The sequence below is a fragment of the Branchiostoma floridae genome, chromosome 1, assembly GCF_000003815.2.
Source record: "Branchiostoma floridae strain S238N-H82 chromosome 1, Bfl_VNyyK, whole genome shotgun sequence".
Taxonomy (NCBI): domain Eukaryota; kingdom Metazoa; phylum Chordata; class Leptocardii; order Amphioxiformes; family Branchiostomatidae; genus Branchiostoma; species Branchiostoma floridae.
Window position 1 is genome coordinate 10,290,118 of NC_049979.1, and position 12,564 is coordinate 10,302,681.

The 12,564-nt window shown below is 42.8% G+C and overlaps 1 protein-coding gene across 1 annotated transcript; it reads right to left on the reverse strand.

The window, feature by feature from the left end:
- Positions 1 to 675: 675 nt before the first annotated feature.
- On the reverse strand, positions 676 to 7,804 carry LOC118425613. The gene is made up of 3 exons (XM_035834576.1): positions 7,037 to 7,804; positions 1,852 to 1,932; positions 676 to 1,329 (listed from the first exon to the last, which is right to left on the reverse strand). The coding sequence occupies exons 1-3, from the start codon at positions 7,216 to 7,218 to the stop codon at positions 1,251 to 1,253; spliced, it is 342 nt and encodes a 113-aa protein (XP_035690469.1). The 5' UTR covers positions 7,219 to 7,804; the 3' UTR covers positions 676 to 1,250.
- Positions 7,805 to 12,564: the final 4,760 nt, after the last annotated feature.

The window sequence follows — 12,564 nt, forward strand, 5'->3', positions numbered from 1 at the left end:
CTTTTCCACATATGTATCACAACATGAACAGATTTGATAACAAGATGTAGGGATATCATCTGTTTCTTATGATAATGCTGCCAGAGTTCGTCACGGGGAATGACACTCAGGGACATTTCCGTACGCAACACTCGGCAGCCTAGCAGGAGAGGATCGTCATGTGGCCTGCTGTGGTTTCCACTGACGGACAATTCTCTCCAATCGAGTCCCCCCTTCTTTATATACAACATCACACCATAACGACAGGCGAACTTTCAAGTTCATACACCATATTCATAAACGTTACGTATCAAATGGATTCTATATATCATATATATATCAAAGGATCTATCATGGAGCTGACAAACCATTTGTTGTGTAACAGTGCGGGGTTTAAGTAGCGCCAAACAACCATGCCAATCGGCTGATCAGTTTCTACTCCTTTCTTTCAGTTGTCTTAGTTATCAAAAGATTGGTGTTTTTACGTTTACAGTGAGTGTCTTCACGTGAATATTACGTATTTAAGTTGTTTTGTATGGGAGCGGACGTCTTCGTGTGAATTAATGTAGGGCTTCGGCGTGAATACACTTTACAGTTGTCTGCTAGGGGATTGTTCTCTGATGCAGAAAATGTTGCCTCAGATCAAGATCTTTTATTTTGCCCTACGTGCGAAGACAAAGATGATTTATTTAACCATTTCAATGTCAATTTCATTTTATTGTTAAACCAGGCGATACATCATTTCTCGACTGTGATTTTTTTCACGTACCTCAGAATAAAACAACAACTACAAGAACATAACACAGTGGCCCTCCAAATACTAGTAGATAGTAAAACAAGAGACATGCAGTACTAATGAATAAATAAGTAAATACATATTTATTCCCGAGATAGGTAAAAGACAAAATGTCATGACAACAAGACAGTGACTTCTTTAGTGCACCTATGTGATCGTCCATGGATTGTACAACAACAATGCTACATTTTCATAAAACGAAGGTCCCTCGCATCCAGGAGTTCAATGTTTATAGACAAAGATATAGCACATAATGTCATAGATGTATGATAGCACACAAAATAAAGTAAAATGACAACAGTAAATTAGGTCTTGAAGATTTCATAATGAAGGAGCAAACATATTTCACATGTTTTGGACACCCCTTGTGACTACATATCGTACGTTACATTGTGCAACCATTTTTATATCTGTTACATCACTATGGTAAGATGACAAATGATTCTTGAGGTCGTCCTCCGGCCAGACGGCACGGTCAGGTAGGGGACAGGTCACTGTTTGGTCCGCCGGTCAAAACTGGAGTCCTGCCTTGCGCTGTCGACAACTGTCCGAGCCTGGGAAAACAATGACAGGATATAAATGCTGACCTTGCGTATAAAACCTTGCCCATACACCTAGCCTTGTTTGATGACCACCCGCCGATAAGTTTACACTGTTTCGTAACTTTCCTGGCCAATGCAGCAGTACAGAAGAAATCATGCGATTAACAGATAATTGCCTTTCAACATTTGCAAAATGTTTTAACTGCAGGGTGCCTGACTTGAGTTGGGGAGGTAAAAGGCAGTGGGAGGTTAGAGCTTTGACTATCTTTAACCTTACCCTACCTTCACCTTACTGCTATGTTTTCTTTCTACCTTTGATTTCCGGTGGAGGCCATGGACTGACTCAGGAGACAATGGAAACTGGTCATCCCGTGACGATGGAATCTCACTTTACTTAAGTTACAACATTCTAAGTCAGCTTTGAAGTATGATGAGGACCGCGTATAGCATGCCTATATGGTACATCTATCGTACTTATATCTAACACCACTATATGATCCTATATACATTTCAGAGTGAGAGGAGATGTCTTACCAGCTTGTTGTTGGCTCGGATGGCACCGTGTTGCCAGCTGTGTTACCAGCGCCGCCTGTACTCCTGGTACGATGATCGGTACTGCAGGGATGGAAAATGTTTGGCACATCTTTAGATTGTAGAGCACTGCAGTGCGACAATCAATGGCATTTCGTGGATAGATGTTTTAGAAATATCAGCCTCAATATGCAGATGAACTTTAACTTAAAGGATTAATTTGCATAAATTTCTAAATAGCAAACCGACAATAGTTTTTATTTATTTAATCGGACGATCCACTCCTAATTAGAATTTCGGTTTCCTAAACGTTGACATTTTCTCAAAATCAACTTAAAAGCAGCAGTTTAACATTTTACAAGGCCATGGAACCTCGTACCAACATGAAATGATATAACCATGTAATAAGTATCTACGCTTTGCTCAGAAATGAATATGCAGTCGGGCCCCACGACATACACGTCCTGTCCAGTGTACGTAGATATGAAAAATGCAAGTCAGATATCTTCTGTTTAAACTGATTTCTTGACCATATGGCAATAGTTCATTATTCCCCGCGTATTTCATTACTTAATTCGTTGCATTCACTACTGAAGACACAGCAGTTTTCCCAGTGTGTCTGATATCTACTTTCTTGTTTGTTCTGTTTTGTTTGTTTCTATTTCATTTCTCATTTGGTTGTGCTTAATGCCAACCCTCGCATGACAAAAGCGTTTCACTACGACGTTAAAATTGCCCGGTACTTCAAACCTAACGACCGAAACCATAATAACTATAATTATCACCATTAGCAATCCATCTCCTGTCATGCTGCTCCGTCTCGCCCCATATTGACCTTCGCGGTACGTATTAACCTCATGAACGTCACACGCATGTGTCATGAATCCGCTGTATTCCAAACACTTCCTAAGCCCAGTAGACATGCCTAATATTATTACATGACATCCCTAGCTTGTCATGCATTTCAGCTAGACATAATATTCGTTACCATACCCTCCGACACCCCCCACCCCCAATACCACCTTACACCCACGCCGCCTGTGTTATTACTGGGTCGCTGGACGTCCTTTGTTCATACCGACACAATTATCAAATCAACAATTTTCGAGTGGTCGGAATATCAAAATAGCTCACGGCGACGTACACATGAAGCACAGGGAACAGTGACGTGGGGGGGGGGTGTCCAGCAGGCTTCCAGAGATGAGATCTTGTGATGATGTCATCAAATCACTGACTACTACATGTACTACTGATGTTCACACTTCCTCTCATCAACTTAGTCTGATTCCGTGAGATACATGTCAATAAGACGATGTAAAATTCACTTATCTCAATGTACGCCTATTTTTTTTCGACAGTTGATTCACTGCTCCTGTACGGCTGTGAAGCACGGGAGGAATGTTATAGACGGTTACTATACTAGGATGCTTCGATATGTTCTCGACATAAACACCGTACCAACACTGCAGAAATATAGAGCTGTATGATAGACTGTCCAAGCTATTCCATAAAGCACGTAACAGGCGTCTGAGCTTGGATGGACACTATCTTAGAAATAACAGTGAAGTAGTGCCCAACTAAGCTTGGTGATGCGGCCCCCAGCATACGAAAATGGGACATTGAAGATAGCCCTCACTTATGTGGATCTCGCCAACAAGTGGCCGATATCTCACGACAAATTCGTATCAATTGATAAGTACTCTAGAAAGTCAGCACTGCCTGACTGCTCCTGGCCATTTGTAACAACCTGATGCAGACAGGTGTGCCTTCCGTCTAACTGGGGTTTAAGAAGCTCGGGAAGGGTCATTTCGGATCAGGGGGCTGTGATGTTTGATTGACGTTTCTTTGATTGTTACTCCTTACGGCTTACTACGTCTTAAGAAGCAATTTGAGAAAATTGTCTTGATCAAAAGTAGCTATTGTCTCAAAGCTACATTCGCTCTGCGTCGTATGTCCGTCGTATGCCTTTCTGTTAGGCATAAAGAGTTTGCACGGTGTGTACTCGGGCGTGTAGCGGCGTACCTCAGGGCTGCTCTTATCTCCATGTCTATCAGAGATCGGATCACACGTGGTAAGCCCAAAACATGTGGGTGTCCTCATTTTAAAGATACAATAATGCCCTGTGAGATTGGCGACAGTTGAAAGCTGTGATATAGAAAGGACAATTTATAAAATCCTCATAGATTACTTAGACTTAGATTTCTCTTTACTGTATGCTCTCAATGAGAAACTATTTTAGGGTGGGGTAGAATTCAGGGCCAAAGGTAGGGCAAACTGTAGCCTTTTCCAGGCTATCTCAAATTACGGAGTTGTGAATCACAACAGTCTGTATGTTTAGTCCTTATAAAATATAAATTCTACATTGCGTTACAACTGGTAGCATGTAAGGTTTGCTCTGCACCGTTGCCCCTAACTACCGCGGCCTTTTTAATAGTGCAAACTGATAAAGCCCAAGAAAATGGCACAAAGACAACAATGGTCAGGGGCTTGACAGCTGGAAGTAATAAGAGTGTAGAAAGACTGAGCTCGCACAATGAATCATGATAACATTGTCATTTCCCCATCACTTCACGGAACACGGAGAAAAGAGCCATAATACTCCTGTTATTCCCGCCCCACAGTCCTGCAGCCTGTAGATTATGTGCTAATGCGCGCAGACTACTCGTTATTTGGGTGCCTTTAGAAGGTGTGAGAAAAAATGGCTCTGCTTACTGCGTAAAGTATATTAGAGTTTTTATTGTTCCTTTGTTGTGTGCTGCTTTTTAGGGCGTGTGAGTTTAAATGGGGTTAACAGGTGCAGCCTTTTTCTGCACACAATACTGCGAGTCTGAGAAAGAGGGATGAAAGTTGAACACACTCCACTACCATTGGACTTGCCCTTCTTTAGTGTCTGTGACATTTGTGTGGCCCAAGGGCTATAGAAACGAAGATGGGTACTGCCCTACAAAAAAGGGCATGAGAAAGATTTTAATCTAAGTTTCCTTAGGTTAGCCACTCTCCAAGCAAAGGTTGAATCGCGCAGATATAGAAGTAGTCGGAAAAATTACACGGGCGCTCTTCTTACTAGTATTTTTTCCGACTACTACTATATCTGCGCGGTTCAACCTCTGCTTGGAGAGTGGCTAACCTAAGGAAACTGTTATGGTGTGTTGGTGAAATTTCGGCAGATCAGTTGCATACTGTTGACAAGCCAATATATGTAACGTTAAGCATATGCTGCACCCTAGAGATTTACATGCTGGCTTCTTGGCTACACAACTAAAGTGATTTTCGTCTACATTCGTAAGGACTTATAACACGCTACTGATGTACTCTAATTAACAGTGTAGATGATAATCCCACCTGTGTATACATGTACTAGTCAGCTGCATAATCATGTAATGCTTACGATGTGACATTACAAGTTGCAGTGCTAGCTGCTCACTTGTTCGCTGACGTGACATGACCATTACAAGTGTTTAACGATTGTTTGTCACTCTTGGGCGTCTGCCAGTCCGATACATCACAATATAACGCCCGTGGCTCTAAGTATTACTGTCGCTAGATTGTCAAGAAAGGTACGGACAAAGGAAAGCGAAACGGTACATATACTGAGTCTATAGTCAGACTAATGTACAAGGTCATCCCGATTCCGCGCCCGTCTACACGCGTTGTTTGACCCTATTCACTGGTATTCTTAAGAACTGAAGACCGGTACCTGTTTAAGTGTTACCTAATACTGGGCTAGACGTAATAGACAACACCTCATGAGTGGAGAAACAATGGCGGATAGTCTTTACGTTAGATTCACAAAACTCGTCGTAAAAGAAGTAAGGTACTATAAAACGCATTGTGAATGACTTAAATACTCGGTACATTGGTCCATTACTGTGACATGACAGCAGCCGAGGCGTAACTGCGCCCAGGGGTAACGATATTGAAATTCCTGACGATTACATGAAAGAGGCCAGTACAATAAACAAGGCACGATCCAGGGTCAAACCTGTGGCCACATTGCTGACTCCGTCCTTCAATAAAACATGTTATCCTACACATTCAGGTGGGCGCCCCAACAGACGTATTTCCGAGAAAAGAAAATCTTTATAATCTGAATATTGTTCCGTTTCCTGAACTCTGAAGTCCCTCTGTCACAGCCCTGGAGCAGGTAATGAGATGTTTGTATGACAAGCACGCCCACACCGACACACCGGAGTGCCAGAAACAGATCCGGGGACATGCACCGTGTGACAGGCATAGTAATCACAAGAGGCCTAGTGTGCATACCAACAGCCCTCCATAACCCTACATCTAAAGGTGCGTGTATATCAATCCGGATGGTGTCCGTATGGGCATTTTCTTTCATACGCAGTCGTACGCAAAATACTCACTCCATACGCATCTCAATCGTTTTGTGTTTTTTAAAGGTACGCGCACTAGACTGTACAGTGCGTATGTCTGCATACTTCAAACACATAAAACGATTGCGGTGTGAATGAGGTGCGTATTGTGCGTACCTCTGCGTATGAAAACATGTCATAGGGGCTTAAGTATAACATGTCATTTGAATTAGATTTTAGTATGCGTGACACCAATATCATGAATTTGTAAACGCTGGCACGCTTTCGTGACCCTATATCTGATTAAGAAGGAGATCTGACAGGCTTTATGGGATTTCTCTTGTGATTGCAAAATTGAATATACAGTTTCTAGCAACCAGGTTATGTAGTGTGTGGAGACTGTGGTTCATTTTAACTAAACACTATCTTTCCTGAGCAAAGCACCGCTTACAAGGGTTAAGGAACGGGTTCATTCTAGTAAATCATCGAAACAAAAGTGGTGTTATCGCTATTGTGTCGGTAGATCTGAGTGCCGTGGGAACTAGAGGTACACTGACACGGTGCAGGCACGCTGGGACCAGGAAACAGGTGTTCCTTAGTGTTAGGTTGGCACCGCCTCACAATGGCTACAAATGCACGAGGGTTTGGGTTCAAAACTTCACTGTGCTACAGATGCAAGAGGGTTGGTGGCACAACTTCACCGTGGCTACAAATGCACATGACATAAACTTTTGATTTATTACTACGTTGGTAATTAACATCCTCTGGCAAAGTTGTCTGTGTGGACAGACATGTAACGTTACGGCAGAATCTGCCTGTGAACGATGTTCGCACGTTACATATTAATCAGTATCTATACCATCAGACCTTACCTGAGAGACAGGAGATATTTGGCCAGCTCGTTGGCCGTGGTGAAGCCCAGCTGCTCTTGCCTGGCCCGCCAGTCCTGCCACACTTTCGGAGACAGCTTGATCCTCTTGTAGTCTTTGAACACCCTACCCTGCCGGCCGCCCCTCGCCCCTGCCCCGCCGTTCCGCGAGTCGCTGTCCTGCATGTTCTCCACTCGTGCTTACCTTGGAGAAGAAGGAGATGATCCTGTATAGGGGTGACTAGGGTAAGCCGGTGTCGAACGCGATTATTCCACTAATACTTATCTACTTAAGCGGTAACAGACACCAAACAGACCGCGTGCTGAAACCGTTGGTAGACAAACAAATATATATTTCTAACCTAACAACTCACCTGTACCAAGGAGGTTAAAACTCCTTGCCTGTACCAAGATGACGTACTTTAAGTTGTTGGTCCAAATCCTAGTACCCCCACGTCCCCCCTTAGAAACATGAACGTCATGTTATTAGGGTAAATGACCAGTTACACGTACTGCTGACCAATGAAGAGTGAGCACAGCATATCAACGGCCCTGATTGGCAGTTCACGCACGATTACGCCCAATGAATGACATGACACCTGACAGGCGGGTGTGTTTGATGTCAGATAGCCGTGGTTACCCCTGTCTCCTGCGGTGCTCTGGGCAAGGTAAGGCACGCAATGTAACACTGTGGAGCTCGGGGGTGTAATTACCAAAGGAACCCTCTTGCATTGTGTTTTAATGCTAGGTGAGTTGGAACAAATCGAGAATTTGTCCATACCATAAAGTCTCTGGAGAGATAATAATAAAACCCATGACCAAACAATACTTAATGGACAAAAAGAAAGGCTAGCCCTCACGTCAGGTTAAAATCAAAGACGTTACACTACAGAAAGATAAGGCTGGTTCTGATTGATTTGATTCTTAATAAATTGGTCAATTACACAATTGATGCAAACCGCGCCCAAAGGTCGCACATATTGTAATTCACACCGTACCTGGGCGATTTTACTACAGTAGAAGCCGCTTAATTGCACGGCCTATTTGCCAGTGAATTTGGTGCAATTATCCGGCTGGTGCAATAATGCGAAGTTATCTAGCTGGACCGCACCGGTTTAAGATTCAGGGATTCCGTGCAGTTAACAGAAGTGTGCGTTAATCCGATGTGCAATTAACTGGCTTTCACTGTATTCTCCAAGCAGAGGTTGAGTCGCGGAGATACAGTACTACAGTAGTTTCCCAACTACTACTATATGTCTGCGACTCATCCTCTGCTTGGAGAATACGATTTTACTACATTATCTTACAATTTTTTTCCATCTGTATACCCAAATTGCCGAGGTTCTAAGAAGTAGGACACTACCGTGACATCCAAATCAAAGTTACGACAAATAATGTCAAGATTCTTCCGTAAACATTTGCAGATTTCTGTATCGTAACGGGATATCAAAACCGGACGTTCTGCTGCAGTGCTACAACAACGTCAAGACGCAACCCCCCCCCCCCCATATCTAAACATTATTGCAATACTGCTAACTAAGTAACTAACTGGTGTGTTACGCCGAACGGCGGTTATACCGGCTATATAGATACAGATACAGATACAGAACTACAAAGAAAAGAGCTTTTTCAAGAGCTCGAGGCCACTAAATTCATCCCTAATTTTCCCGTGTTTACAGACAAAAAGAAAAGTACTTTCTTCCTAATGCGTGACGTGATCTATCAACATTTTGAGTCTTCATTAAGAAACTCCATTAGTGGCGCGTCTAAGGGTACTGCACTAATCTTCCTGGACTTCCCGAGAGACAATGCTTACAAACAGCCAGGCATACATATTCGTTAGACACTTCGAGTGAACAGTCCGAGAACTCCTCCTCGTGTAGGAACTTCTAGTGTGCAAGTTATCTATCACCAGCATCAGTAAATGGTCAAAGTATCGATTGCAGGGTTCAATCTAACATAAATAATTTTACCCATTACTGTAAGTTATATGTTATATGTTATACAATGATAAAAAAAGTCGTTTCTTCTCGTTGTGTTTCACAGCTAGGCTGTCTTTTGAAATTTCAGCACTCCCAGTCTATGTATACTGTAATTCGTCTTGGTTGTTTTAATGTGACTTATCGTAAACAATCCGGACCCATGAGCAGTTTGTTAGCTCGGGTATGCGACAGTCTCCAATATGCTCCATTATTTTAGCTCATATATTTGTACGTCTTTTCGCTTTGGTATGCACGTCTCGCGACGTGTACATTTTTTCGCTGGTCCAGTGGAAGAAAACATTAGGCAGAAGTCAGAGTCGGGCTGACGCTTGGATCTTATTTATACCCCCTTTCCACTAGGACAGCGCCATACCCGTGCTCTCTCTGAGACCTGATATTGGACAAATCGCTCAACGAATAGAAAAACGCTTTATGTGTTTTGCTGTCTTTTCAGTCACACTTTAACATTTTGTATGACATGACCAGTATGAAGAAACTGAAGATTGCGCACATCCATTTAGGTCGCAGTGAGAGCGCAGCGCGATCCCCGTCTAGTTGGAATGTGTGGGGTGTCTGTTCGTAGTCCGCATGAAAGAACCGTTGATCAGTCATCCGCCTCGACATTTTTGTTTCATGTCAAAGCGACCTTCAACTTATAGAGACACCCGCCCGAGGAAATTCGTTTGTTCACCTCTTATATCGACAACTCTGAACGTCCTTTTATGACTGAGACATGCTACAAAATTACGTTATTAATGACTAAACTGTAAAGTGTTGTTTAGTATGTTTACCATGGATCACCATTGTATGCAATAAAAGGGGGAAAAAGTAACAATCCTGTAATTGTCCTATCTCAGCGAAGGTTAGGAGGAAATGGTCTCCAAACTTTGTCGGATAGTCTCTGTCGTCTATGGCATACTACGGCATATTTACGCCGATGCTGTGCGGAAGGATCATTTATATTCTGTAAGTTGTCTCTTTTTTGACACGCACCTCACGAGCTCTTTCTGTTATCGGGTCCTGATCAGTCGGTACAGACGGTTTGAGACTGACAATGAATCACTTACCTGAGTAATTTATGATTGTAGGTTCTGCGGGGTCTACTCGTAAAACGCAAAATTGGCGTTAATGTTCACACCGTGTGATCTCACTCTAGTACAAAAATAAGGCCCAGACAAGTACATTTGAAAGCACAGTCATTCCAAGCTTTAACATAACACACTGAGAGAAAGTGGTCTGTGATCATGCATAAGTTCGGTTTGCCTCTGTACCTCTCCATTATTTCGGTGACGCTAGGGACCATGTCTTAATTTTTCTACCACAGTTCGGTGCGTCACGCCTGGAACAAAAACACATAGACCTCACAAGAAATCTTAACGTTCGTCAGTGCAGTGTCGACCTTCGCACACCACCAGAACCACGCTGCAAACATTGGCATGGCAGAATTCAATGTAAACGTCCAAAACACTATTGCGTCCTCTGTTCGCCCACTTTTCCATGTTTAAATAAAAGTGTATAGGTTTGCATAGTAACCGGTACAGGTACGACTCACCTTCACACACTGCCGACTTCTGGGGGATTAGCTTCAGAGTTGGTGGATACAGAAGTCGTAGCTATGTCTGTATACATGTAGCTATGTCTGTATACATGTGTGTGTGTGTGCGTGCGTGTGTTTATATTAGACCAGTCAGACCAGCACATACCCTTGGGGTGTGTTCCTGCATTCCATACGTAAGAGGCTATAGATTATGTACATGTGGGGCCAAAGGTTGGGACGCGCCGCGAGGCCGTGTTTGAAGAAAGAAGTTAAATTGAGTGCAGTCCGTCGTAAATGATTCAGTTACATTCTTCGCTCTTGTAGTGCGACTTTTTAATTGGCTGTTTAGTCAGGTTTTTCGCTACGTTCGCTTGTTGCAGAGGGCATACTGTGACTTGTGGGGCATTTTTCTACAGTCTTGTTTTTTGATATATTGGAAAATTAATCCATTAGCACAGTGATCAGACCAACAAACGATTTCCTTTTACCACAACAGAGAAACCGCCAAAGTGTTTGCCCCATGTTGATGTATGGATCTACTGATTCGAAGCAATGGCTGAAAAAAAAACGCCTAATGTCAGGGATCGGCCGGCGGTTCTGAAATGACAGATCAATGTCAATAATCACACACCCAAAGGCCCCCCGTAGGGACAGCTGGTACATGGGTTGGGTACGATTAACTTATTATTGTCACATTCCATCTATACAGCTGGCAAGATGAAATAGTAACGATTACATAACATCTCTATCGTCTCTATATGACTCAGCACTATAATATTTGTCCACAACTTAAAAATTTACATACTACTTCATCGTTTTGTATCGGTATGAAGTAGAAATGTATATAAGCTCTGTGTAGTTGTTTCATTAAGCGCTTAGCCTATTGTCTGTGTCTCCCTGTCCCTGGTGCCGATTGTGGTTTGTGACAGGCTGAATGAAAATTCTAAATGGGAACTATGCGGCTCCAGATTTCGTACTGAGCGACGATTGGGGTAGGAAATATGTCAATAGCTTCAGGAATGAGTCCACTCTACTTCAAGTTTGTACTGTTTTGTCCATCATACAAGTATTTGGGGACCTTTACGTATCACAATGTTTGACTTTACACTGTTACTTGTCCATTACCACACTGCTAGTATCATATATTTGTCTGCATTGTAGTGTCCTTTGCGACAACATAGTCTCAGTTCACTCCGGCACCGCTAGGGGCACCTCAGCAATACCGTACTCCATGATTGAATGGACGGCAGAATGTGATCGACTTTATCAAATGATAGTGTAAAATGGGTCTATTGTCAGCGGGGTTAAATACCCCATAGCACATACTGCTATTGGATCTATACCACACATGCGGTGATTTGTTTAGGGCTAAAACGTAGACATGGATGATGGATTCTCGTTTCACCACAAATAGGGTTACATAACGTTATACATGTAAGCTCTTGGCCAATATCTGATTTTTCTTCGGCACGTTTTCTATACATGTTTGGTGATTGCGGGAAACCGTGAAATATGTCTGGCCGTCACAGAAGCACTTGGGTTTTCTCATACACGAAGATATATTCCTTCAAAGACCAACTCGTGGGAGAAACTTGACGTGTTCTTTGCTTGAAAAATCTCTGCACGCTTTGATGCGTAATATGCGTATTGGCCCACAGTTTGTGTAAACCATTCATGGAAATGGCTTATCTGCTGTTAGTGGTTAGGGCTGCTTTTACAGCTGACAAATACAGCTTTCCTTCAAGAAACTTTGATTCAGTAACGTACCAAGCAAGAACTTTGTTCTTGGCAGTCTTCTGAAATATCAAAGTAATCATAACGTCGTGTAAAGACCATGATAATGTAAGAAACGCAGTGACAGGCTGCGTGATCGGGCGAGGTGGCAAATAGTTTGTTTGTCATTTCGAGAGGTGTGAATTTTAGCACGGAGGTAGGGGCGGGTTGGAGGAAAATCGTCTTTGTGACTTCTATACCGCAAGAGACACAAGCTTTGCTGTTGCCTGTGCTACAGCT